The 26313-nt window shown below is 65.2% G+C and overlaps 2 protein-coding genes across 9 annotated transcripts; one reads left to right on the forward strand and one right to left on the reverse strand.

Moving 5' to 3' along the window:
* Positions 1 to 659: 659 nt before the first annotated feature.
* SMPD4 (sphingomyelin phosphodiesterase 4) lies at positions 660 to 19842 on the reverse strand. 7 transcript variants are annotated; one of them, XM_057745411.1, is made up of 20 exons: positions 19723 to 19842; positions 16458 to 16541; positions 15039 to 15125; positions 14164 to 14306; positions 13953 to 14028; positions 13310 to 13418; positions 13141 to 13193; positions 12591 to 12742; positions 10855 to 10987; positions 9023 to 9094; positions 6450 to 6557; positions 4754 to 4899; positions 4189 to 4279; positions 3828 to 3928; positions 3308 to 3471; positions 2892 to 3097; positions 2459 to 2692; positions 2177 to 2308; positions 1980 to 2108; positions 660 to 1501 (listed from the first exon to the last, which is right to left on the reverse strand). In XM_057745411.1, the coding sequence occupies exons 1-20, from the start codon at positions 19795 to 19797 to the stop codon at positions 1256 to 1258; spliced, it is 2541 nt and encodes an 846-aa protein (XP_057601394.1). In that variant the 5' UTR covers positions 19798 to 19842; the 3' UTR covers positions 660 to 1255. The 7 variants fall into 7 exon arrangements, with proteins under 7 accessions (XP_057601394.1, XP_057601391.1, XP_057601393.1 ...); XM_057745408.1 differs by having other exon boundaries at positions 1423 to 1905; positions 6465 to 6557; XM_057745410.1 differs by having other exon boundaries at positions 1423 to 1905; positions 2970 to 3097.
* Positions 19788 to 26181, forward strand: MZT2B (mitotic spindle organizing protein 2B). 2 transcript variants are annotated; one of them, XM_057745427.1, is made up of 4 exons: positions 19788 to 20398; positions 20509 to 20657; positions 21506 to 21685; positions 25967 to 26181. In XM_057745427.1, exons 1-4 carry the CDS (start codon positions 19788 to 19790, stop codon positions 26098 to 26100), a joined length of 1074 nt encoding a protein of 357 aa, XP_057601410.1. In that variant the 3' UTR covers positions 26101 to 26181. The 2 variants fall into 2 exon arrangements, with proteins under 2 accessions (XP_057601410.1, XP_057601409.1); XM_057745426.1 differs by lacking the exon at positions 21506 to 21685.
* The last annotated feature ends 132 nt before the right edge of the window (positions 26182 to 26313 follow it).

Below are 26313 nucleotides of genomic sequence, written 5' to 3' on the forward strand. Positions count from 1 at the left end.
CGCGTGGGCTTTCTCTAGTTGTGGTGTGCGGGCTTCTCAGTGTGATGGCTTCTCTTGTTGCAGAGCACAGGCTCTAGGCTCACAGGCTTCAGTAGTCGTGACACGTGCTCAGTATTTGCGGTTCACAGCCTCTAGAGCGCAGGCTCAGTAGTTGTGGCGCACAGGCTTAGTTGCTCCACGGCGTGTGGGACCTTCCTGGGGCAGGGCTCGAACCCGTATCCCCTGCATGGGCAGGAGGATTCTTAACCACTGCGCCACCTGGGAAGCCCCCATTTCCACAGAATTTGAACACAGCAATTGCCCGGCCCAGGGAAAGAGGGACGTGTAATACTCGGGCCCAGCCACATGGGGCTGGTGAGTCACTTCAGTTCCCATGTCACACGCGACCCGCATAAGCCACAGAAAGTGCAACACAGGTCTCGGGACCCTGGCTCTCACTCTGAAGGCCACGTCGGCCCCGCTGGGCTGCAGGCAGCGTTCTCACAGCTCAGACCAGCCTGGGGCTACCCTGTCCCGTCACGGCCACGGCTGCACCCGCCCAAGGCAATACTGTGGTGAGGGACAGGCCGGGTGCCCAGCGGCATGTCCACAGCCCCCGAGTGTGTGGGGGACCCCGCCTAGGCGGCCAGCCTGGGGGTGAGGCCCAGACACCATGAGACTCAGGACCAAGAACAGCTTTATTCAGATCCATGGTCAGTTACAAGTTTGGTTTGGCTTTCGGTCGCAGGCCCCAAATGCCATTATTCTGAGTTGATGTCAAAATACAAAGCCCAGCATTTACAGCTTGAAAACTTAAAAAAACAGACACCAAAGACAAAGACTTTTAAAAACCTTGGTTGAAATGTTCTCCCTGGCGTGTCGCGTCTAGAATGAGAGGCGAGTGAGACGCGTGAGGGTTTCTGACAGTGAACTTGCCTCCGTCACGTACTCTGAATATTTCCACGTTACCCCAAAATTACTGTGCTCTGAGCGTTTGACTGAAAACACACATGATGCTTTTGGCCATCTCTGGTTGCAGACCAGAAGCCAGCAGCCTGCCCGCAGGGGACAAGGCGGTGACGGCCCTGTTGACCTGTTCCATGGCCTGGGGCCATCTGTGCTCCCAGAGGGTATCTCCTCCTCAAAAGCAGGCATGTGGCCAACTGGGAACTGCACGGAGAACAGAGCGGCCCTTGCTCCACCAAACGTGGCAGCAAAATCAGCTTTACAATCACAAAGCAGAGGAGAACAACTGTCTGATTTTCTTAGGGTTCTTTTAGGGCCTGACTCTCCTATGGAGCCAAAGGCTGGGTTCCCGTCCTGGGGTCTCACCGCCCACCTCCAGAAAGCCCGACTTCTGAGCTTCACACGTCGCAAAAGAGAAAGGCCTGTCCCCGCGGGGCCTCCGGCTGAGCGAACAGGGGAGGTCCGGGCCCGGCAGGCCATCCACCCCGCGCTGCCCACCCCGCGCTCGCCCGTCAGGCTCTCTCTGCGTGCTCCCACAGCTGCAGGAAGACGCTCCCTGGAAGCACGAAGGTGACAGATGTCGGGGGCACAGCGGCCTCCCCGGTGCCCGGGGCCGGCGGCCGCCCACCGTCAGAGCTGGTGCAGCCTGCCCCGCTCGGTCAGCAGTGTCATGGCCACGGCGTAGAGGACGTAGCCCAGCACGAGGAGCAGGGCGCAGAGCAGGGGCCCGACGCAGAGCAGGGAGGCCACGAAGAAGGCCAGCAGCAGGGCCAGCAGCGTCCGGCAGCTGCCCAGGAAGCGCAGGCTGAGCCGGGGGCCCCGGGCAAGGCTGGCCGCCCGCCCCCGCCCCACGGGGCTCAGCAGGCGCCTGTCCGACAGCCCGGGCTCCAGGAGGTGGTAGCGACAGAAGCTGCCGAGGAAGTCAGCCCGCGAACACAGGGCCGCCATCTGACCTGCGAACTAGAGCACAGACAGGCCCCCTCACCCGCCGCTCAGGAGCTGGCGGGGCAGCGGGCGGCCTCCCTCGCACTCACCCTGCGGTTGATGGCAGAGGACAGCCGGAAGAGCGCACGGACCAGGCTGGCAATCTCGTAGCTGCGGATGGGCTGCAGCTCCGAGTCCCCCTGGTACTCGATGTCGAAGCGCCGAAGCCCGTTGATGATCTGGAAGCAGCAGGAGGTGAGCCCCCGGGAGCCCCAGAGAGCCCGCCCCCTCGGGACGCGGGCCTCACCTGGTACCGGCCCAGGGCCGTGAGGATGAGCCCGTCCTCGCCCACAATGCAGTCTGGGAGCTGCTTCTTGCCGTTCTCGTCCTGAGTGGTCCCCAGGGCGAGCGTGAGCTGGGCCAGCTGGGCCTCGCTGAGCTGTTGGGGAGCCGTCTGCCGTCACTCCCACGGCAGAGGGAGGTCTCCCCCACACTGGGCCTCAAACAGCGAGAGGGACCCAGGCCCGGCATCGCCCACAGGGGAGCGCGGGAACCCTGGGGCAGGAAGTGGGCGGGGCCAGGGGCATACCCGGAACACCTGGCACAGGTACTCCAGGGCCTTCTCCAGGTACTCATCCGTCTTGCGGACGCTGTCCTGCCCCATCTCATCCAGGTCGTTGCCCGGGTAGGAGCCGTTGGTGTCTGAGGGGTAGAAGCCCAGCCACGACAGGAAGGGGCGGGCGGCTGTGCTCTCCCCGTACTGGTCGGAGAGGGACTTGGCCGTCTGCTTGGCCTGCGTGATGAGCTGGGCCAGACGCAAGACCTGCGGGCAGCGGGCAGTCAGCCAGCTCAGGGCCGCCTCGGCATTGACAGCCCGGGGGCGGCGTCCACACGCGTTTTAAGGACTGAGGTGCAACTTCCAACAGATGTGACCTCCGTCATCAGAAAAGAACTGGACTCCACTGAACGAGACGGGGGTGGGGACGTGAGGCACCAGAGCCCAGCGCGCCCCCAGCACTCACCAGCACCCGGACCTCGGGCCCGAACATCGGGGTGTACTTGCAGTCCTGGCCCTCCAGGCTGTACACGTGGCTCTTCACCTTGAAGGAGGCGTCCGTGACGGCGGGCGGCCACGACGACAGGAAGCTGCCGGTGAACGTGGGTGCCGTGAAGAGCCGGTGCTGCCGGTGGGGGATGACCAGCTCGGGCTCCAGGAACAGCTGCTCACCTGGAGGGCGGGACGCCAGCTTGGCTGTGGCTCCAGGAGCGAGGACACCGGTCCACCGCAGGTCCCCGCGGGCCCGCCCACCCCGACAGGGACGTGGCTGCGAGGTGACCCTGACAGCTGCCCACGGCCTCCTGAAGCCACCACCACGAGCCACTGGGGCTCGGGGCTCAGGGCTCCGCTCCCGAGGCGCGCGCGCGCGCGGGGCCTCACCGCGCTGGATCATCTCGGCCAGGTTGGGCTGCGCGAAGACCTTGGCCACGCGGAACACCATGAGCGCGTTCTTGGGGCTGACGAGGTCGGTGCGCAGCGCGCGGCTCAGGAAGCCCAGGAAGAGCTTGGTGTAGACGAGCAGGTTCTCCTGCACGAAGGGTGCCCTGCGGGCGGGCGGGCGGACATCAGGGCTCCGCCCCAGGTTCCAGCCTCCCCGGGGCCTCACGGATGGTGGCTGAGGGGCCGGGGGTGGTGGGAGGGCAACGTTGAGACCCCGAGGACGGAATCCTCCACGGACGAGGCCCGTTCCCAGGACCCAGGCCAGCGGGGGTGGGGCAGCCACACGGCAGGGCTGGCGATGGAGGGCTGAGGGGCCGCTCACGTGAGTCGTGGCAAAGGACAGAGGAACAGGGGCTGCGCGCTGCTGTCCCAGGAGAGCCATCCCAGAGCCCGAGCAAGTCACAGAGGGGACAGGGTGTGGCCCGAGCCCCCCGCCTGCAGGACCGCAGGCCAGGCTCACCATCTCTCCGAAACGCTCCGGGCCTGGCAGTCGCTGCTTGGGGCCTGCTTCTCGGGTGCGTACCTCCAGGGCTGCAGGTAGCTCAGCCACATCTCCAGGACCTGGGGACACACGTGCGGCTGGGGCAGGTGGCCGGTGCTCAGGGGGACCCGTGCCCGCTCAAGACACCTGCCCCCCCCCCCAACAGATCCGCCCGCGGGCTTTCCCCCCGCAGCAGTGGAAGGCAGCTGTGTGAGGCTGGGAACGCACCCCACGGGGACAGCTGGGTTCAAGACTGGGGCTGGTGGAACGGCGTGGGGGCCCCAAGGCCTCCCCTCCCTCGCCTGCACACGCAGGGCAGAGGCGGTGGGGCGACACTCACGGCTCTGAACGACGCATCCAGGGGCCAGTGGCCAAAGCAGTGCTGCAGGAAAAGGTAGAGCTTCTGCTGGACAAACCTTGGGACAGCGGCCCTGTGGGGGAGGGGGTGTCACCTCACAGGGGAGCCCGGGCTGGGCCTGCAGGGGCCAGCCGTGTCGGGGGGGGGAGCACCGGGCCCCCCTTGGGGGTAAGGCCTCCCATGTCTAGTTCCATTCCCCAAAGGAAATTCCAACGTTCGGAGAGGGCAGAGAGTATCCCAGGGAGCCACAGCACACGTGGCTGACCCCACGGGTGCACCGCAGGCAGCCCGGCCCACACGTCGCCCGCTCTGCGGCCCCACTGGCCTGGGACTCAGGCCACGGCCCTTCCCCTGCCCGGGTGGGACTGGGGTGGGGTGGGGTGGAGGGCCGCGCGGACACACTCTGCGCTCGCCTGCCACGAGGGAGGACGGGGCAGGAGGGGGCCTGTCGTGGGCGGCCCCCCCCACCTCTGGGCCAGGGTGGAGATGAGAAGACAGTCCCAGGAAGGGTCAAGGTGACCGCCCCCCGCCCACGGGCCGCACCCACCGTTTGAACTCCTCCAGGGGGCTGGCGGCATGGGAGTGGCCAGGGGGCGAGGCCTGCTCGGGCCGCAGGCTATTGGCGAAGGCGTGCAGGTGCTTCAGCAGCAGCCGCACGGCCAGCACGTGCTCCTCGCTGGGCATGAAGGACTCCTGGGGGGAGGGGCCGGGTCAGCACCACGTGTGGGGTGGGGCCCACCTCCCCCCTCCGTGGGGCGCCCCGGGCCTGGGACACACCCGGCACCCGGGAGGGCCGCCAGGGCAGAAGCTCCGCCCGCTGCTTCCGGGCACCTCACCCCCTTCTGGAGCCTCTGAGGCGAACCCTCCGTGTTGTGAGCTCAGCTCTGGGTTCACCACGGCCGAGAGGGTGTCTGAGCCCCCCGTGCGCGGGGGAGGCCTGGGTGCTGGCCGCCTGCTCCCCACGCCCACCCCCCAGTCCTGGGGGCCTCGACAGGCTTGTTGGAAAAGCTCTTGGCAGCCGCACCCCAAGGTGAAAACGCCAAGGGGGCGCAGATGGCTCCCGGCCCGGCACACAGGGAGCCGGGCGCCAACCCACAGGCCCCCGCTGCCCAGGGCACGGTCGGCACAGGCCTCCCTGGCAGAGAAACGCCACCACGGGCCCAGGCGACGCCCCACAGCCGCTGTCTCTGGGGGCGGGAGGCCGGAGGTGACGGTCTCCTGCCTGTGTCTACTTTTAGGTGTTTATGGGGTGAATCTGCAGCGTGGGGGGCGGGGCTGGGGGGATATTTTAACTGGACTAAAAAAGCCACAGGGCATCCTCTGTGCCAGGCTGTGACTCGGCCCTGGGAGCCGTCCCCTTTCTCATTCCCGGGACCTGAAACCCCCGCCGCGTCTCACCCCTGCGCTGCACGTCCGGGGGCAGCTCCCCGCCCCACGCCTGGCAACCGCGCTGGACGCCCCTGGGTTTCTCTCTCTGTCAGTCAAACCACTTTCATCCAGCGCCTCCCCTTCCTGAGCCACGTGCCCACGGGAGCCCCGGGCACAGCAGCATGCGGACCCCCGCGGGGCCGGCCCCTCCCGGAGGAGGTAAAGGCGGGGCCCCGCTCTCAGCTGGCAGAGGCCCCGTCCAGGCCTGAGCGGCGCCCGCCCTTCTGCAACGTTCTCTCCCTCCTCCGTGCAGCAGCCGCTCTGCTCAAATCCAAGTTCAGCGGTGTGCGGCCCCCACCACGGATGAGGCCGACAGAGCCCTGGCCGTGGGCACGGCTCCAAACACATCTCTGCCCAAACCTCCTGACAGTCCCGTCATGGAGCTGCGACCTTCTCGACCCCGTTGGCCCCAACCTGGCATCTCGCTGCCCAGTCACTCCTGCCTGAGGAGACCGCGGTCTCCACAAGGTCCCCGCCCAGGAGTCGCAGGGCCTCCACGTCAGTCCCCAGCGCCGGGTCTGTACGGCAAGGGCCACACGCCTTTGCCCCCACGAACCAGGGCTGAGCACAGAGGGCTGACGACACCCGCGGACGCCGAAACGTGGCCGGCCCGGGGCTTGGCCGGGCGGGTCCGGTGACCCCCCCACAGCCAGCAGGATCCTTTGCTTCACTCCCGGCCAGGGGCCACGCACCCCCGCACCCAGACCCGGGCTGCAGGGCTGGGCTGTGCTGGGACTAGTCTCTGGTCCCCCCAGCCCGCCCCCAGCCCGCCCCTGGCGGTACCGCTGCGCAGGGCGGGGTGAAAGGGCACACACGAGAGCAGCCAGTACTTGGTGGGCGTGGAGGGCCTGGAGGCTGGGTTGGGCAGGGCTGTGGAGGGCGCTGCAGCTGCAGACACTGAGTCGGTAGTGCAGGACCTCCAGCTGAGAGACAACCGTAGAGCAGCCGGAGGGAGGGCGGGGGAGGGGAGAGAAAGAAACCGTGAGAAGGAGCCCAGGAGGAGGGACAAAAAAAAAACAAACACAAAAGCACAAGTCGGTGGCGATCCACAGACAACAGCCCAGCAGCCTCAGGCCAGTGAGACGCCAACCACCCGCTCAGCCCCTCCAGCTGCCAGGCAGAGGGAGGACAGACCCTCAAGGTTGCCTGGGTGGCCCCTCCAGCCCAAGACTGTAGCACCGCGTGCAGCACACGTGCCCGCAGCCCAGCGGAGCCTGGGCGCCTCCCTGCGACACACTGTGGTCACCAAAGCCTGAAGGCCCAGGCTCAGCAAAGAAACGTGCGAAGCCAGTCCTAGCAGAGACCTCTGTCCAGAAGAGAAAAACATGTCATCTGCACGTCCGGGGTTATCCCCACAAAAAATGTATCAATATGTGATGGGATCAATTCCTAGGTGTTAAAGACCCAATCAGAGTCCCATCCTGGAAGCTCTGCACGGGGCTGGTTCCCAGGCAGCCCAAGGCTAGCACGGCTCAGCCCCCCAGACCCCACGGCCTGGAGATGGTTAATGTAGTGCCAACACTCAGTGGTTCTAATTCTGGGAAGCCCGGCCTCGCCCTCACCAGGAGCCCTCAGACACACAGAGCCTCTCACTGGTCCCATGGGCCGGAGCCCCCAGCAGTCCAGCCATGCCACACCCACCCAGGGGCAGCTGGAACCCTGAGGCTGAGGGGGACAGCTGAGCCGGCAGGCTGTTGCCCCAACCCAAGCACCCCCCCCCCACCGCCGCAGCCAAGCGCAGCCAGAGCCCGGAGGCATGCGTCCTGCCCCACGAGGCCCCACCTCCCGCCCGAGCGCCATGCTTCACACGGGAGAGGCCTGAAGGCACGTGCCAGGAGCTGGGGAGACGGGCACGGACAGAGACACGCGGGGCGGGCTGGGAAGGGGCACGGCCGCACGCGGCAAGGCCTCGGGGAGCCCTCCGTCCCCCTTCAGGCCCAGCCCGGGTGCCCAGCAGCCTGCGGGGGGCGCGCCGGGGCCCAGACCCAGCCTGGCTGCCGCCACACTTCCCGGACCCAGAAATCCCAGAGGACGGACCCCAGGGCTGGCGGGGCCGGGCCGGCAAGGACTCCCGCAGGGCGCGCGCCAGGCCTGCGCAGACTCGGAGGAAGCGGACCCCGCGGCTCCCACACGCCCCGCTCTCTCGGGGTTTGTTTTCCTGCCTCGACAGGTGCAAAGGGCAGAAGGTTTCTGGGCAACCGGTGGGGTCTTCATGGTGCCCCCCACCAACCGACGCCGGTCACCCGAGTAGCCCTCGCCCTCCCTGTGCGGACTCGGGGTCCCCCGGCGTGACCGGCAGCCCGGAAGCGTCCTCTGGCCAGCAGCACTACAGCTAAACCCTGAAGCGGGCGGGCGGCCCGGGCTCCCGGGACAGACGTGCAGACAGGAAGGCGACACAGCGAGGCGGCCTCTGCGAGACCAAGCCACGCGCGGCCCCACGGGAAAGCAGCCCCTCGCCGGCGGCACAGCAGTGCGGGCACGAGCAGCACGTGTGTGCTGGAAGCAGGGGGCCCGCGCGGGCGCTGCGCGAGGCGAGAGGCCCGGGGGGCCGTCCCCCCCCTCACCCCCCGGTGCAGGGCCAAGGACGGAGACTGGGGCACCCTGCACGCCAGGAGTGGCGGTGAGGCTGCGCCCCCGTCCTCTGTGCGGCAGAGCCCTGGGCTGGGGAGCAGGACCACCGAGGGAAGCTCACAGGCCACCGTTCCACCGTGACCCGCAGACCCAATTCCTGAGCAAGCCCTGGAGGACTCTGCCGGGCCGGCGGCAGGAGCAAAGCCTAAGGCGCCCGCCGCCGCACAGAAGCCGCACACGGCCGTCCCGGGCGTAGGGTCTGCACCCGCGCCGTCCGCCTCTTCCCATCTCCACAGCCGTGTCCTAGCCCGACCAGCCCGGTGGCCGCAGCCCCGCAGGGCCTCCAGGCCTCTGCACACACGTGAGTGCCCAGCAAGGGAGGGGGGAGGCGAGGAGGAGGAGGAGACAGGCCACATGCAGGAGGCGTCAGACACCACCCACCACCAGGAGGGCTGCCTGCTGCTGCCCTGGAGGACGCGGGGGGCAGCAGGGCCACCCCCGAGGCAGGAGAGCAGGAGGCGCAGTCACCCCCGAAGGCACCCGTGGCCCCCACGCCCCAGAGCACAGCACCACAGCCGCACCTCTTCCTGCTGCCAGAGAGGGGGCTCTGTGAGCAGCACGGGGAGGCCCGGCGAGGACGGGCCTCCGGCCGCCCGGGTGCAGGCCCAGCACAGAGCGCGGCGCCCGGGGCCGGTGAGGAGGCGCGCTGCTCCGTCCCAGCAGCCGGCGCCTGAGGCTGACGGACATCAAGGGCGAGCAGCGCAGGCGGGCCGGGGCCGGTGCGGAGGCGGGACGGGAGCCCGCGGCAGCAACATACCTTGGCGTGAGGGGACTGCATTTTTTGGTACATCTCCAAAGAATAGTGATGAAGCCACATTTCCACAAAAACCTGCAAAAGAGCACTCGCTGGTCAGAAGGTCTCTGACAAGGGCGTCAAGACCGTTCAGTGAGGGAAAGAACAGCCTCTCAACACACGCTGCTGGGAGAACGGGGCACTCACGTGCCAGTAAGCACAGTCAGACTCTCACCCTACCTCACAAGCACGAGACAACTCAAAATGGATCAGAGACCTAAACTATAAGAGCTAACGCTGCAAGACTCTTAAAAGAAAGCGCAGGGGAATCCTTCGCAACAGTGGACGTGGCAGTGATTTCTTAGATGTGACTCCAAAAGCACAGGCAACAAAGGGAAACAACTGGACTTCACGAAAATTAACCGCTTTATGCATCAAAAGACACACATGTCGTAAAAAAGCAGCCCACACAACGGGGGAAAATAAACGGGCAAAGGACGCGAACAGACGCTTCTCCGAAGATACACACGTGGCCAACGGAGACGTGAAACACGGCTCAGCACCGCGTGTCCCCAGGACGGAGCAGACCAGTCACAACGATTAGGGTGGCCACAGTCAGAAACCCAGAAACGGCGAGCGTTCCGAGGGCGTGGAGACACTGGGCCCCTGTGCTCTGCTGGTGGGGATGAAAGACGGTGCAGCCACCGTGGAAAACAGCAGGGCGGGTCCTCAGAAGACTGAAGAGAATGCCCGCACAGCCCAGCGACCCCACGTCGGAACAGACCCTCAGGAGGACGGGAAGCAGGGTCTCAGGGACAGGTGCGCACCCACGCGCACGACAGCCAAGAGTGGACGCGGCCCAAGTGCCAAGTGTCCATCAGGGGGGTGGATAAACAAAACGTGGCTCCCCCCAACACACAGTGGAATTTTACTCAGCTTTACAAAGGAAGGAAATAGACACGTGCTGCAACGCGGACGAGCGTGAAGACACGACGCTAAGGGAAGCCAGTGAGTCATAAGAAGAAAAACACTGTGATTCCCCTGACAGAGGCCGCGAGAGCACTCAGGTTCAGAAGTGACGCAGGGTGGTGGGGGCAGCGCTGGTGGGCGGGGACTGAGGAGCGCCCTCTCACGGGCACAGACTCTCTGTCTTACTGGGTGGAAAGGCTCTGGAAACCCTCACAACGACGCAAACACACTCAACACTACTGAACGACACGCTTACTACGGTTACGGCTTAGACGTTACGTTGTGGGTATCTCACCAGAGTTCCAAAAAAAAAATCCAGAACCGCAGCTCACCCACACAAGCCATGCCTGGGGTGACCCGCTCGGCCCCAGAATCCGGCGTCAGAACAGCAGCATTGCCCCGGGCGGCTCAGAAGAGACAGGCTGGGGGCTGCTGGCGCCGCACAAGGGCACCCAGGGGCCTGCCGCCCCCACTGGGGCCCCTGGCATGGAGGGGACGGGGCCCTGCTGACCAAGGGGAGGCCCCCCATGCAGCGTCCTCAACCGGCTGCCGCCGCGGGGCTTGCTATCTGCCTCCCCGACAGCCCGGGAGTGGTCAGAGGGGTGACCCGGGCCCCTGGAAACAGAAAGGCCGGGCAGCCATTGTCTCAGCACGAGAAAAATAAAACAGAGCCCTATGGATGGGGGTCCCGGGGTGAGAACACCGCCGCTGACGCAGAGGTGAGATGTGCCCAAAAACGCCTTCTCACCCGTGTTCAACGTCAAAGCAAAGAGACGCGGACACCTGAGAGCCGGCCCGACCGAGGGGCAGCCTCCGGGCCCCGCCCCACGCGGGCCGCGCCCAGCGGTTCCCCCCACAACAGAGGCAGAGGGGGCACCCGCTCTCACCTGGAGCAGCGTCTCCGACCTCCAGATCTCGTGGGAGGCGGGGTCCGCGTTCACGGATGTCTGATGAGAGATGTGCCGCTTCAGGAGGCTGGTGTGGTGCAGGCCGTAGGACGCGAAAGGCACGGCTGGCGTCCTGAGGGAGACACGGGTGCAGATCTCCATCGGGGCTCCCACAGGCGTGACCAGGGCAACCCGGGCCTCAAACGCAGGATAGCAGCGACCAGAACCACCCGTGGGAGCACCCCACGAGCCCCAAGTCCGCGCCGCAACGTGTGAATAAACAGACAGAACAGCGAAGTCTTCCTCCCACAGCTGCCCACTGGTAAACGCAGGAGGGGCAAGATCAGAAAAGCATCGCTTGGCAACCACCCTACTCGCAACGCATCTGGCCGAGGACCACGCGTGATGGTGACACGGCCGACAACGGCGCAGGCTCAGTGGATTTTCCCGCTGAGTCCACCCTGTTCATGAATCGAGGCCCAAAGACCTTAACTGTACAGCGAGCGGGCCCGCGGCTGCCACGGCCACCTCTGTGGTACCCCTGCCAATGACGCCCGATCTGGGCCTAATCACAGGGAAACAGCCACGGGCCCAGCTCAAGGGCACTGTGCACGCACCCAGCCGTCCGGGTCGGGAAAGGCGGTGGGGCCTCCCAAACAACAGAGACAGCCGCGTGCGGGCAGTGGCGCTGCCCGGAACCCAGCCGCGTGGCAGCCAGCAGTGGGGCAGCTGGTGGAACCCAAGTGGGGTCTGGGGTCGAGATGGTGGCCGGGCAGCAACACTGCCTCCTGATCTGGACAGAACGGCCACGGTTATGGAGACGCACACACCTTCAGAAAACACACTCTGAAAGGTTAGGAGGTCATGTCATCATATCTATAACTTTCTCGAATGGCCCAAGAAAACACACACACACAGATCAGACAGGATAAAGCAACGTGGGAACCAACGGGGTGAAAGGCCTGTGAAAGTTCTGTGACGTGCAGCAACTGGTAAAACCTGAAACTATACATTAGAACAAGCAAATCAAATCCAGTCCAGAAACCTGCCAGCAGCTGAAGTCTGCCTCCGAGGGGGCGTGAATCAGGGCGGCCCCCAGCCCCCCACCCCAGGCCACAGCATCAGCAACGCCTTGCAGCCCCTCCCCCACACTCCGCCGCTCCACCCCCTTTCCTTGGGGGCATCTTTCCCCGTGAGTCTGGGGTGGGTCTGGGGTAGGGGCCAGCACTGCAGGAAAGCGCTGCAGCCTCCAGGGAAGGAGGTGGGCTGGGGCGCGAGGCCCCGAGGGGCGCACGATCCCCTCCTCCAGCTCCTCACCGCAGGCCCCCTGGTCCCCGAGCCCACAGGTCCCTGCTCCTCGCACTGGGCCACAGCCCAGTGCTGCCCACAAGTCCCTCCTCTCCAGAACCATCCACCCAGTGCAGCCCATTAGCTCTTGGCTTTGAGTCTCGGGTCGCCCTGCTGACCGCCTGGGCGTGGGACCTGGGTGCAGCATGTAGAGAAGGCAAAGCAAAACACGGCTTGTTCCCACAGAGCACCTCAGGCCCCGCCTGTTGCAGGGACGCCCGTGCGCCCCGCCTTCCAGCCGGTGCTCAGCTGGGGCCACGGAACCTCAGGCCTCACAAAAAGCAAGCGCTCTGGACAAAGAAGTCACCACCATCTCCGGGAGCAACGCCCTCCGAGCAGGCGGGCCAGGCCTTCCCCAGCGGAGGGCGCGGGCCATCTCAGGCACTCACCTGGGAGCCGGGGAGGGGCTGGGGCCCCCTGGGCTGGGGGAGGGTGGGGGGGGCACGCTGCCCTCTGTGGGCAGGAACCACGCCAGGTGCCGGTCCACCAGGGTGAAGTAGGCGCAGTCCGAGGTGCGGATGTGGAGGGCCCCAGGCGGCGGCTGGAAAGCAAAGGTCCTGTGAGCGCGGCCCCAGGCTGCTGACCAGCAGGCAAGGCCGGTGCCGGGAGAAGAGCCCCCACCATGAAGGCCCCAACTAGACCCCTCGGTGCCACCCAGGCCCCCACGCCCCCACGTCCACACGCAGCGGTGCCTCCCGCAGGAAGCCTCCCTGACCGCCCCCCTGGGTGCTAGCCTGCCCCACATGGCGGTCAAGCACGCCCCCAGCCCGTCGGCCTCACTAAGTGAGGGTGGCCTGAGGCGCAAAGGCTGGAGGGAGGGGACGTGGGGAAAGGAGGCGGGCAGGCCCAGCCCCTGCTGTGCCCCGAGCCCCGGGCCTCGGCCCCTCCCTGCATGGGCTTCCGTGGGGCAGACCCTGCCCGGGGGCACCCCTTCCGTACCTTCTGAGTGATGAGACTCAAAGCAAAGAAGAACATGTAATACTCGAACGGATCTGAGGGCTGTGTCAGGGGCAGACGGGACGGCTGTCGGCCCCCCACCCGCACCCCCGGCCCCACCGCTGTGCTGGCCGCCCGGGCCCCCAGCCCCTGCAGGGCCGGCGAAGGATACTGAGGGCCAGGTGCAGGCCGAGGCCCCCGCTGGGGGGGAGCTGGACCTTGTTGTGGTACAGGGGGCTGTCGGGGAGCACGCGCTCCTGGATGGACGCCTTCACGGGGCCCTACGGAGAGACGGAGGAGCCCTCGGGAAGGCTGCCCAGGAGCCCGGCACGCGGACCCTGCCTGGGGACCAGTGCTGTCCTCTGCGCAGCGCTTGTGCAAAAGGGCTTCACGCAGACTCTGTCCCTTCGTCCTCACGGAGACCCGCCACCACAGGGCCGCGGCCGAGGGCGTCTCCGACCCAGCCAGGCACGCGGTGGGTCCCGTGTGCTCTGCTTCTCATGCCCACAAGCCAGCCACCCCTAATTTGCCCCCGCAGGACCGGAGAGTAAGAAAAACAAAGCTATTGGTCACGTGGCCCTGCCACTCAGCCAGGAGCCAACCAGGCCTTCCCACTGGCAGAGTTCGAATGACTGTCGGGAAAAAATAACCATCCAACTTCCAACTTGTGGTGCCTCCTGGGCCCTGAACAGACACCACGACATTCAGGCCACTGTCATAGCCCTTCGGGCCCCTGCCCGCCCACCAGCACCGCAGCCACTGTGCGGGGCGCCCAGCTCCCTCCCCCCCCCGCCGCCACCCCCCAGCTTACTTACAGGCAGGTAAGAGACGGGAAAGTCAAATTTATAGTCTTCAGCTTGAAGTTTATACACCAGCTTCATCATCGGGCCCCTGAACACACACAACAGGAACACGGCCAGTGAACCACAAACCATCGTGCTGTGACTTCTTTAAGGGACACAGTGACTGCCCACGAGACCGTGGTGAGGGAGAGCCCGGTCCCCCTCGGGAGACAGCCCGCCCTACCCGGGGTCCAGGAACTCCATGGCGATGCTGTACTCCACAGGGCTCACGCGGCCCTGCAAGCCGCGCAGGTTCCACCCGGGCAGGGCGCCGTCCAAGCTGCCAAAGATGCTCTCGACCAGCCACGGGAAGATGGCGTGCAGCTCCTGCAAAAGCGCGGGAGGCTCTGGGCAGGCTCCCGGGGGCACGGCCCGCCGTCCCTGCTGCCCTGCGCAAAGGATGTCCCTCGGCGGTCCGGGGACCCGTGGCGCCCACAGGAGCAGCTGCGGGTCCTCGCACTGAGGTTACGTGGCTGCCTCGTGTCTGCCCCCATCCCACGAGCCAGCCTAGGATTCAAAGGTTTATTTTAAAATGCCGGAAACTTCTGACCCAAAGAGAGCTTTATTAAAAAGGGTGGCACTGTCCGTTCTTCCTCAGGGTGAGCCCTGGAAACTGTGACTTCCTGTCGCCTGGGGGCAGCCCGGGTCCAGGGGGCCTCCTGGGCTTGCCCGCACTCACTCTGTGCTGACTGCGTGGGGGGTAAAGGCGCGCTTCCGGGACTCACCTCGGGGCTCAGCCCGGGCACCCCTGACGTCTGGGGCTGGACGTCTTCGCCGCGGGGGCTGCGCGGGGCACTGGGCGATGGCTGCCTGGCCTCCACCCGCGCGGTGCCGGCAGCGCCAGCCCGTGGGACAACTAAAGATGCCGCCAGACACCACCAAGTGTCCCGTGTGGGACAGAAGGCCCGCAGCCAAGAAAGCCTGCTCTCCGCGCTCACACGTTTGTGTGTCACAAGCCTGAGCGTCGCAACACGGGGTCCGGCCTCCGGGGCGGCAGGAGGCAGGCCCTGTGAGGACGCTTTTCCAGGAGTGTGGGAGGTGCGCCCTCCGGAGTCATACCTTTGCTGGAAAGTCCTCGATGACTTTAACCAGGTCTTGGCACCGCTGTGCAAAGGGCTTATTTACAGAGTCGGCTTTCAGGCTAGCCTGGGAGACAGAAGAAACCAAGATAAAGTCAGCATGTTTGCTTCGCAGCTCTGCTGATATTCTGCGGCGAATCAAAACAGAAATGCACGTGACGGGCCGGAGGCAGACACACCCCTGGCCTGACTGCCCAGCACCCCACAGAAGTCGTGTGTGTGTCCGGGGCCTACAGGACGCCCTACGCGAGGCCGGGTCCCGCGCTCCCAGGCTGGCTCCCTGTCAGGCACCCCAGTTACTCCAGAGAGCTGCATGTCATGAGAACAAAACCTACCCGCACCCAATCCACAAGCAGGGCCCTGGCTCCTGGGTCAGCCCCGCGCACAGGGCAGCGCACCCATCGCGTGTGTGCAGGTGAATGGGAAGCCTTTCCCCTGGCTGCCCACCACCCTGTGCAGCCCATGACCGTGAGCCACCGTTTGTTATCACTGGCCCTCTGACCCAAGAGGTCCTTTATCCGCTACCATCAGAAACACATCAGGCCCGAAACCTCAGACAGCTTCAGCCAAGTGCCGCCACTCCGGTGACGGAGAGGTCAGAAGACACTCAGGACAACAAGGAGGGAAATGTAGCCCAGCTCAGGGGCGAGGGAAGGCTGGCGTCCCTCCTGACCACGAAGGAAAGAAGGCCCTGTGCGCATGGGTAAAGTTCAGGAGGAAAGGCCAGGTTTCTAACCACCAGGGATTTGCCCAGGGCACCCAAGGGCCTGGCCACCTCCACACAAGGGTGGGGTCCACAGTGTCTCGGTCAGAGGCAGAGACCCGGCTGTGTGGGCCTGGGTCGGATCTGCTGGCTCTAGAGGGGCACTGAGGAGGAACGTCCTTCCAAACAAATGTTTACAGAAAGCATCTTCTGGGAACCGACACTGGAACCTTTCGGCACTGGTATGTGCCTCACACCTAACTTCTCAGCAAGTTTAATACTCGAGTGCAGGCCTTGCCCCAGCACAGCAGCGTCCTCCGGCTTTTCACCGACAACAGTTAGGTCACGAGAGCACCTCGCGTTCGCGTGAAGATTTACAAGACGTGAAAATGTGGGTGTACATCCTTCTCCCTTGCCCCTCCCCACAGCCCAGGAGATCGGGGAAAGGGCATGCCAGTCAACTCCTCTTGTGGACGAGAAAAGCAGGGCTCAGCAGAGGCCTAAACGCAAGGCCCTGCGCCAACAGGGGGCAGAGCTGAGCCTGAGGATTCTAACTCCCGCCCAGCGCTGCTTCCAGCACATCCTTCCAAAACACAACCACCAGAGAGCTCTTCAGGTCAGTGGCAAAAACTCTCAAGTCCCATCTGCTGCAGAACTGCCGTGAGCCTGGAAAGCAGGCGCGCAGCTGACACTTACCAGCAGGAAGCTGGGCTGCTGCAGGTGGGGGAACGCCATGGCAGCCTCCCGGGCAGAGTCCAGGCCGGCCGTCTTAGAGGACCACTGTGGAGACACAAAGACACAACGTCAGCCTCTGCCACACGACAGGATGCAGCATCGTCTCCCGAGGCCAGGAGCACATCCGCACAACTCGGCACGCGCTGCGCTGCCAGGGCCCACGTCTCACAGAGCTGCTGCTCACGTGCCATCCCAGGGGCCAGGCCGTGGGGGGACGCCCGGGAACGCCTGGTAAAGCCCGCATAGCACCTGCCAGGTGCCAGGCCTGGTTATGAGGGCTCTCCACGCATTTCCCATCTAATCCTCGGCAGCAGGCAGAGTTCTAGACAGCCCAAGACTCCTGTCTCCGGTCATTCAAACACTCTTCTACGTGCCGCTGTGAGGAGGTTTTACAGCTACAATGAAAGTCTCAAAGGTGAGAACCGTGACATACACAGCAGTCCTTGCTCATAGACAGCAAGGAAACGGGGACCTTAGTTCTCCCACTGCAGAGAGCTGGGTGCTGCCAGCAACTGGAATAAGCAGGAAAGCAGCTTCTTCCTGACAGACGCCAGGTCTCAGCCTTGAGAGGCCGTAAGCAGGGAGCCCAGCCGAGCCTGCGTTTCTGACACGTAACCATGAGATGACAAAGAGGTGCAGCTTTAAGCTGCAACGTTTGTAAAGCAAGAACAGAAAACAGACCCCCACAACCACCTCACGAGGTCAGTACGGATAAGGAAATGGAGGCAGAGAAAAGTCACTTGCCCTCAGCCAGCTGGGAAAGGGCAGAGCCAAGCCTCAAACCCACAGACCTCCTCACGGCTCTCTAGAGACAGGTGGATACATCTCCTCTTACCTGTGCGCTCTGAGAAGGAAGGGAGGGGACAAGAGAGCTTCGTCAGTGGGGCCTCTGAACGGCCACCAGAAAACCAGGGGTCGCTCTCCAGAATCCTACCTCCCTGAGCCCCAGTCAGAAACAGAAACTATCCAGGTGTGGACTGAGCGAGCCCCACGGACGGGCTGCTGATGGCTCTACGGGCACAGCTCTGCCCGTGGCCCGAGGTGGCAACCGGCAGTGTATGTGGATGGAGAGGCTGGGTGGGCAGCTGAGGGGGCACAGGAGACGCGCATCTCTGCCACTGGGCATCATGAGCACCTCCCCACAAAACCAAGCAGAATGCTGCGCGCCCCCCAGCCCCGTACAGAGGCCCTTCCACGTCCCCTGCCTCTTGTTTGTAGAAAAGGTGACGTCTCCCAGGCCTCCCAGGTCACAGAAGAGCAGGCTCGAGCAGCGAATCATCAGGACAATAGAGTCGCAGAACCTTTCAGTGTCTGATACACATTCCTGAGTTGTTTTACAGACACGACAACTGCCACCAGAGGGATGAGCAGACTGCAGCCGTGACATGAGCGGCTCCATCCACGGCCGGCACAATTCCAAGAGCTGGCCTCAAGGCAACAGGACTAATCGCACTGCCCCTGATAAGACACAGATTATCTTTGTGGGCATGAAAATAATTACAGCTTGCTCTGCCCGTATATGCAGGCAGACAACTAAAACCCGTCAGCAAAGGGATGCTACAGGCTCACGTCGACGTCTTCCACTCCAAGAATGTGGCGCCCTGTGTCAGCACGAAGAAGTTACAGAAGGTGGGCCTTCACCCCTAAACCGATCGCACAGTGGGGATCTGTAAGCAGATCTCCTTTGTCCCTTTCCTATTTGCCCATTTCTGTTCCCCTCAAACCTTACAGAAATGAGGGCACCAGGTAATAATTAACCTAACTCCTGACCTACGCTCTAGCAAACGCACACAATACCTTGTCTAACCTGTTGATTCTTTCCCTTGATTAAAACAAGCAGGAATGAAAAATTAAACAATTATAGAATGACTAGCTCTCCACTCCCAGCTTCTCCCTGTGCAATCGTGCAGTAGATCAAGCGGGCAAGATAACATCTGAAGAAAGCTCACGAGGAGCCAGCCAGTCTGCACGCAACGGAAAATGATGCAGAGCTTGACCTTCTGCCTCGGTGATTCTGAGATTCTTTCCCCTTTTTCCCTTCAAAAACTATCACGTGGGACTTCCCTGGGGGCAAAGTGATTAAGAATCTGCCTGCCAATGCAGGGGACACAGGTTCAATTCCTGGGCCGGGAAGATCCCACGCAGCCCGTGTACCACAACTACTGAGCTTGTGCTCTAGAGCGCTCGAGCCACAACTACTGAGCCCATGTACTGCAACTACTGAAGCCCACGTGCCTAGAGCCCGTGCTTTACAACAAGAGAAGCCACTGCGCTGAGAAGCCCGTGCACCGCCACAAAGAGCAGCCTCTGCTCGCGGCAACAAGAGAAAGCCCGTGCGCAACAACAAAGACCCAATGCAACCAAAAACAAACAAACCCCCCAAAACACTGTCACGTCTGAGCAGATTCTTCGCGGCTGGTTCTGGGATACCAGGCCGCCTTCTCCCTGGGCTGCCAGCCTCTGATGACACAGCCTTTCCTTTCTACGAACACTTGCTGTTCAACTCCTAAGTAAATCGGCTACTGGTTTCAGTTTTAAGGATGACTTAAGACAAAACGCGTCAGTCCTGAACCAAGTGGCCTCGAGGACACTGTGCACTCCTCCACAACCATCAAAGCGGCATAAAAGCCCGAGCTGTGTGCCAAGGGCGGGGTTCAGAGACGAGGAGGTGCAAGCTGCTCCTTGCTCAGAGCAAGTCTGCGGCGGCAGCGGCGGCAGGAACGCGCCCGCGCGCCCGCCCGGGTGCTGCGGGGAGAGCGCGGCGGCTCTCCGCCCCCGGCCCGCCCGCCGCGCCGCCCGCCCGCGCCCTGCGCCCAGCCTCCGCTTCAGCCCGCCACCCGCACACCCGCGGCCTCGAGGAGCGGCTTCCGACCCGCTCTCGGCGTCCCTCCCGGGAGCCGCAGCCCGGTCAGCGCCCGTCTCGCCAGGGCCTCCGTCCGGCCGCGCCGCGCGCAGGGCCGCCTGCCGCTCGCCACGGCACAGACGCGGAAGCCGAGGCTCCGCAGAGCCGACCCACACGGCGGGCGAGGTCGGCCGGGGCCCGCCCCGGCTCCCGCGCCGCGCGCAGAGAACGGCCACCGGGCGCCCGCCGGGGCGGGGCGGGCGAGGCGGCGGGAGGCCGCGGCCCGAGGCCCGGGGCCCGCGTGCGAGCGCAGCCGGTTCCGGCGGGGATTCGGGGTGGGCGCCGGGACGCGGGGCCGGCCCGCGAGCGAGTCCCACCGCTCACCTGAGGGAACCCCAGCGTCGCCCGCCTCAGGGATGGGAGCCGCCATTCGGCGACCCGGCGCCTAAATGTCGTCATCAGGCTGCGCGTGGCGTCACGACCCCCCTGCCTGGCGGGAAAAGCGCCGCCACCTCCTCGGGTCGACACAGGAAACGGCGCGTGCGCGGAGCCAAGGCCCGCGGGTTTATGGGGCCCGCCTGGGAACGCGCCTGCGCAGCGCGGGGGGGGGGGGGGCGGGTTGCTCCTCGCGAGGAGCGCGCGTGCGCGAAAGGAGGGGGCCGTGTGTCGGGGCCTGGAGGAGCGCCCCCTACCGGGGAGGCGGCGCACAACAGGTACACTCTGGGCCTGACGGGCGTTTGCCGAGCGCCCGCTGTGTGTCCGCGCTGCGCCCGCCGAGGGTGCCGCCGCCCGGGCCCGGGTCTGAGCGCCGCAAGGCGGGGGCGCTGCGGGGAGCAAGGCGCGCGTGGGCCGGGCGGGGCCGGGGCCCGGCGGCGCGCACGCCCCGCGGCCCGCAGATGGCGGCGCCGGGCGCGGGGCCCGGGCCGGGGGCGCCCCCGGGGCTGGAGGCGGCCCTGCAGAAGCTGGCGCTGCGGCGGAAGAAGGTGCTGAGCGCCGAGGAGGCGGAGCTGTTCGAGCTGGCGCAAGCGGCGGGCGGCGCGATGGACCCCGACGTGTTCAAGTGAGCGCCCGGCCGGGTCGGGGTCCCGGGGGGTTCGGGGTCCCCGGGGGCGCCCGGCCCCGACGAGGGCTGCCGCCGCGGCTCACTGCCGCCGCGTGTGTTCCCGCCAGGATCCTGGTGGACCTGCTGAAGCTGAACGTGGCGCCCCTCGCCGTCTTCGAGATGCTCAAGTCCATGTGCGCCGGGCAGAGGCTGGCGAGCGAGCCCCAGGACCCCGCGGCCGCGCCCCTGCCCACGCCCAGCGTGCCTGAGACCCGAGGTCAGAGCCGGGCCCGGGCGGCGGGGAGGGGGCGGGAGCGGGAGGGGGCTCAGCGCCTGGCACCGCGCGGGCTTGGCCCGGAGTGGCCAGGCCTCTCTGTTGCTCTCGCCCCAGGACGCGCTGGGCCCATCCGGGGGCTGGCCCCTTGGGCTCCCGTCCCCAGCTTCGACTTTGCTTCCACCTTCGAGGGGGCACGCCCAGGCCGGGGAGGTGCAGGGTGGGAGGCCCAAGCAGGCTAGATGTCTCTCGCAACCCCCGTTTCTCCCCACCTCTGCACTCATGTCTTTATCCCACCAACATGGGAACAAGACGGCTTTGGTTCCAGCCCTCATGGCGTGTATAGCCACTGCTGACGTTCTCAGGGTGCAGGGTGGGCAGAGGCCTTCCTGCACCCCCTTGTCGTCACCCCACCCGGCCCAGGTCCTGCCCAGGAGTCTGGACAGCGAAGCTTCCATCCTTGGGCTGCGGGTGGGCTCAGCCTGGCAGCCCCTAGCTGGCAGGGTGCAGAGGCGCAGGGGGGCCTCCTCAGTCTGGAGGGTTATGGCAGGGGATGAGCAGGTGCTGGTGACCAGGGTGTCGCGATGGAGCGCTAATCCACTTGGTGTGTCACTTCTGCCCCCCGTTCCAGGAAACCCTCTGAAATGCAGCAAAACCTCCCGGCGGGCTCCTTTCCAGAAACATCCTCAGAAGGGGCTGACGTCGGTGGGGAGGGCAGCCAGGCCCTGTGGGTGGGAGTGCCAGGGCCCTGGGCACCCTCGCCCCCTCCTGAGAGGCCCTGGGCGCTGGAGTGCAGGCCTTCTCACTGATGCACGCTGTCTGCTGTCTTTGTGTCTCTCTCTGACCTCCAGAGGCCTCCTTTCTCTCTGCCGAGAACTGTAGCCCCCCCGCAAGGCCCTCCTTTTCCTCGGCCCCGCGGCCTGCGGCCTCTCCGGTTCTGCTCCACGGCCCAGCTGCCACGCACTCGCCTCTCTCTGCGGGGCCCCCCGGTTCCCTCCGGTTCTCTTGCTGCCTGTTGTCTCCTTTTGCAGGTTGCGTTTATTGGTTTATCTCTGGGGGTTGGTACGCTCTCCTGTTTCCATGGAAACTGCTGCAGCCCCCAGGAAGCCACAGCAGCTTTGAGCTGCAAGGGCTGGACCCCACGGACCATCCCTGCCCTGCAGCTGAGGGACGGAGGGTGCGATTTCACAGCTCAGCCCATTAGAGACAAGTGCAGTGCTCGTAGGACAGGCCGACACCCCCTCCCCAGAGGCTAACTCTGCTGGTGAGACTTGCGCTCTGTAGGGGTGCCCCCAGCCCAGGGGAGGACACGCCAGGGCTGGGAAAGGGGCAGGGTGGTGTGCTGTGGAGCGCAAAGCCTGAGGTGTGAGAGGCACCTGGGCCTCTTAAGGTGCTGTCGTCCCCCCTGGACTGGCCGCCTGGGTGATCAGACCGTGGGTCCCCTCTCCTGCCTGGGTTCTGAGCCCGTTGCGATGAGGCTGGTGTGTGAGGGCATGAGATCCCGTGGGAGCTCTGACTGCACCTTCCCACATGCCCCTCCCTGCATCACCACCTTGCTGTTCCAGGTGTGCCTGGAGCTCGGGCCGGGGGAAGGGCCGAGGGGCGGGGAGGTTTAAAGGCTAGAGATCCCCTCACTTGGGGTGTTGCTCTCCTTCCCTTGCTCCGTGCCAGGCCTGCTCTCAGTGCTGAGGGCACACTGGGGCAGCAAGGTGGGCACGCTCTCTGTCCCGTGAGGGAGATGGCTACACAGACCGACAGTGACAGAGGCGGGAGGCCAGTGCAGCCTGTCCAGTCTCAAAGGGCAGCACCGGCCTTGCAGGGGCAGCCAGGGTTAAGCAGGCGGGGGGCAGGGCCCTCGAAACAGCTGCAGAGTCCTGGTCCCTGCCTCCCCTGGGAGGGGACTGAACTGGGGCATGGGGGAAGGGAGGGAGAGGAGGGTGCGGTCAGGGTGTGTTGGGATGCAGGGCTGGGAGCACTGCACAGAGAGGTGGGAGGTAGGGAGGAAGCCCCAGGCCAGGGTCAGGAGAGGCGTGGGGCACTGGGTCCCACAGGGCCGTTTCCCCTTGAGTGCTGAGGACGTGGGTCCTGCCAGGCCGCGCGGCCACCAGCCAGAGTACGAGGACACTGAGGCCCTGGGGAGATGCCTGTGGGGGTAGACGGCAGGTGAGGGGCTGTGCCAGGAGTGTGCTGCGCCTGAGAGGCAGAGGCCACCCATGAGACAGAGATCTCCGAGGCTGCACGGCACGGCGTCTGTCCACACAGACCTCTGGTCCCCTGCTTAATGGTGGGATCCAGGTAGAGAAAATAAAGAGCGCTGTCAGAGTGAGCAGTGGGGGACCGTGCTGGCCTAGGCTGGTGGGGGGGCTTTGGGAATGTGGGGCCAGCTGGCCTTAGGTGTCCCTCAGAAGCAGGGTGAGGCTGGCCCAGACCGAGGACCGGAGCCCTGCTCAGGGGCTTGGCTGTCTGGGCTCCTGTCCCCTGGCCATCTAGGTGGCCTGTGGGGCCTGTCAGGCTCACTCATTTCTGCCTCGAGAGTCCAGAGGGGTCCCGTTGTCTCGGGGAAGACGTGGAGGTAGGTTCAGTCGTGTGCTCTCTGTTGGAGCGTAGGGAACTCCCCGCACCCCCCGCCGGGAAGCGTGAGGTGGCGTCTGCGTGTGCAGCTGCAAGGACAGGTACCCAGCCGTTGGCACTAGACGCGAAGGGACACCTCACGGATGACTTTTCTACTGATCACCCCCTGAAGGGACACAGTGCATGTTCTGGGTTAATTGAAACATGTAGGTTAATTTCCTGTTCCTTGTACTTAGTAACGTGGCTCTTAGAAAGCCGACGACCACGCAGGTGGCTCGCAGCCCGGCTCCAGGGGCAGCACAGCTGCAGAGCACTCCCGCCGGGCATTCCGCGTCGGGCCGTGTGCCTGGCGGGGTCACAGCCACGTCCACGCGGGGCCCGCCCCCCCGGCAGCGTGGGCTGAGTGAAGGGTTAGAGGGCGCGCGTGCCCGTCGGTCGTTCCACCTGTGTGGGTTCCGCAGTGTGCTCTCCGCCCCCCGGCCGCCCAGTCCTCCCGGCCACCAGGCCTGCCAGCCGGCCTTGCAGACAGCAGGGTGTTCTCTCCCCCGCATTTGTCACCCACGCGTCCCCCTGCCCCTCCGCACACAGCGCGCCTTCGGGGTTGGCTTCAGTGTGGCCCGCTGGCCTGCGGCCCCACGAGGGGGTGCGCCCACCCCTGGGAGAGGACGCTCTGGGGCTGTGATTGGCGTCCTGCCCAGCTCTGCGGCAGAGCGCACAGGGTGGGGAGCGGGGGCGCCGGGGCCACTCCGCAGGTCAGTGGCAGAGCGGGTCCCACCGGGTCTGGGGGGCTCCCCAGCTTCAGGGCCCCCGAGGCGCGGGTGGCAGTGGCTGGTGCATGTGGGCGGTTTGCTTCAGTAAGGGCTCATCCACATTGAGGGGCCGCAGCTGGTTTCAGGGGTAGGCGGGTACGCCAGACTGTGTTTAACAGTAACCCTTGTCTGTTTTTGGCCCTTAAGAGGGCCCCACAGGACCTGAGCCTGGGAGCATGTCCCCACTGCCCCTGACCGCAGCCTGGGGACCCCCTTGACTCAGCCCCCGTCCTCACTCCGTTCCATCGAACCCTAATAGCCCGTGAGAAGGGAGCTGGGGCGGGCCTGGCGAGCTCCTGGACGCCCCTGATGGGTCCACTGGGCCCTGCACACCTGCTTGCCCTCCCACGGCCGCGAGTACAAGGCCTACGTGGGTCTCCCCACAGCCCCCAGGAGCGCGACTCCTTTAGGGTGCTGAGAACCACACTGAGCTGGATTAACGGGCTCCTTTCATCCTTAGATAGTCTCCTCCACACCTCCTATGGCCCAGTTACACGGGTTCCTTACTCCCAGGGTGTAGCAGCCTCGTCAGATTCAAAGATGAACATCACTTGCTCTTTTCTAGTTTCCTGTCACTCTTGAGTGTCCACAGGGGCCCTGGGCGTTACACTGAGGGGAGAGGAAACTCACACGTGTGCAGACAAGCAAAGCTGGCTTCAGTGAGGCTCACAGCTGGGACCCACCCTGCCACTTGTGGGGGGGCTGTGCCCGAGCTCTGCTTCGGGGGCACCCAGGGCTGGGCCACAGGCTCTGCAGACCCGACAGGGCCTGGCCCAGCCCGGGGGGGCATGGCCTGAGCAGGTCCCTGGCACGTGGGGAGACCCTGCGGGGCCGTGGGGCCCGCGCACTCGCTGGATCGGTCACTGGGGACCAGACGATTGGCATTTGTACCAGAGCAGATGAGTGGTGGCAGTGCTCCTTGCATCTGTCTCTGGGAGCCCCTGGGACAGTGCTGGCCCGGCTTCACCCCACCACACGCTCCTGCCTGCCCCCCCGCCGCTGCGTAGCCCGTTGCTGCTACACCTCTGTCAAACCGAGTACACACAGGCTCTCGAGGGGGAGGCAAGGCCAGGGAAACCCAAGCTGTCAGGGTTCCAGGCTGCTGCCACTGCAGCCCACCCCCCTCGTGCCAGGCAGCACAGACGTCCTGCACTCCAAGGAGGAACTTAGCAGAAAGTATCTTGAGAAAGGCCATCCTATCCCTGCAGGAGTCCCGGGGAGAAGCTAGGTGTCAGGATTAGAGCACGGACCCCAGTCTCAAATGCAGGCCCCTCCGCTTGCGCAAGGTGACAGCCGGTGAGCAGGCCCTTAGGAAATTGTCACGTCTCCTCTCCAAGAGACCCCGGGGTTCCCCGCTACAGGCTGTTGGACTAAGAGCCGGGATGGAGGCTGGGGGTCCAGCAGGGGGCACGGAGGACAGCCCAGGCTGAGGCAGGCCCAGCAGGGAGGGACCGTGGCCCAGGGGCACTTGTGCCCCTGGGTCCTCTCTGTCTTGCTGACGCCACCGCCCTAAAACAAGCACTGGCCCAGGCATGGCTGCAGGCCCTCCTGGCCGTCTGCATAAGACAGACTAAAGCTGGCCGATGACCAGGGGGGAGCTGCTGGAGCCGTGCTCTGCGCCTGAGTGTGGCTGCCCTGTGGTCACAGCGCGTCCTCAGCAGCGGAGCCTCAGCAGGGGCCCAGTCACAGGACTCGGTGGAGCCAAACGTTTGTACAACACTGACGGGAGAGGGAGGAAAATGTATGAGCAAAAGCGTCCAAGGTGCAAATCCAGAAGCCGGACCGCCTGCTTCCCGCGTCACCCGTCTGCCGGGGAGGCCTGGCGCAGGGGGCGGACACGCTGAGCTGCCCGGGCGCTGCCCCCGGCACAGGCGCGAGGTGCTGTGAGGGAGCCTCTGCCCAGTTGCTAACGCCTGTGCTCTGTCTGCTCAGGGAGAAACAAAGGCAGCAGTGCCCTTGGCAGCAGCCGGGAAGGACCCAGCCAGAGGACGCCCCGCCAGCCCAGCGCCACCAGGCTGCCCAAGGGGGGCGGGCCTGGGAAGAGCCCCACACGCAGCAGCACCTGAGCAGGAGCTCCGCGCGGCCCCACCGCGGGCCCCTCACAGGCTTCTCCTCCCGTCGGTAATAAACCTCTGCAAAAAGCTCAAGACGTCTTCTGTCACCTTTTCAGTATCCTAAGGCACGGAGATGCAGACCTCGTGCAGCATGCGGGTCCTCGTCCAGCATGCGGGTCCTCGTCCAGCGGCAGGCGAGCCAACCCAGTGATGTCAACCACTGAC

This window comes from Hippopotamus amphibius, chromosome 8, assembly GCF_030028045.1.
Source record: "Hippopotamus amphibius kiboko isolate mHipAmp2 chromosome 8, mHipAmp2.hap2, whole genome shotgun sequence".
Lineage (NCBI taxonomy): Eukaryota > Metazoa > Chordata > Mammalia > Artiodactyla > Hippopotamidae > Hippopotamus > Hippopotamus amphibius.

What these genes read in the sequence shown, in the direction of transcription:
- SMPD4 (XM_057745407.1), bottom strand. Translation starts at nt 19,797, where the DNA reads ATGACGACATTTAGGCGCCGGGTCGCCGAATGGCGGCTCCCATCCCTG. An exon ending in ATGGAGTTCCTGGACCCCGG is followed by an intron (nt 14,029 to 14,163) that starts GTAGGGCGGGCT and finishes GTGTGTGTTCAG; the next exon opens with GGGCCCGATGATGAAGCTGG. An exon ending in ACCTGTGCCAGGTGTTCCGG is followed by an intron (nt 2,309 to 2,458) that starts GTATGCCCCTGG and finishes GCTCCCCAACAG; the next exon opens with CTCAGCGAGGCCCAGCTGGC.
- MZT2B (XM_057745427.1), top strand. Translation starts at nt 19,788, where the DNA reads ATGTCGTCATCAGGCTGCGCGTGGCGTCACGACCCCCCTGCCTGGCGG. An exon ending in ATGGACCCCGACGTGTTCAA is followed by an intron (nt 20,399 to 20,508) that starts GTGAGCGCCCGG and finishes TGTTCCCGCCAG; the next exon opens with GATCCTGGTGGACCTGCTGA. An exon ending in CAGCGTGCCTGAGACCCGAG is followed by an intron (nt 20,658 to 21,505) that starts GTCAGAGCCGGG and finishes TCTGACCTCCAG; the next exon opens with AGGCCTCCTTTCTCTCTGCC.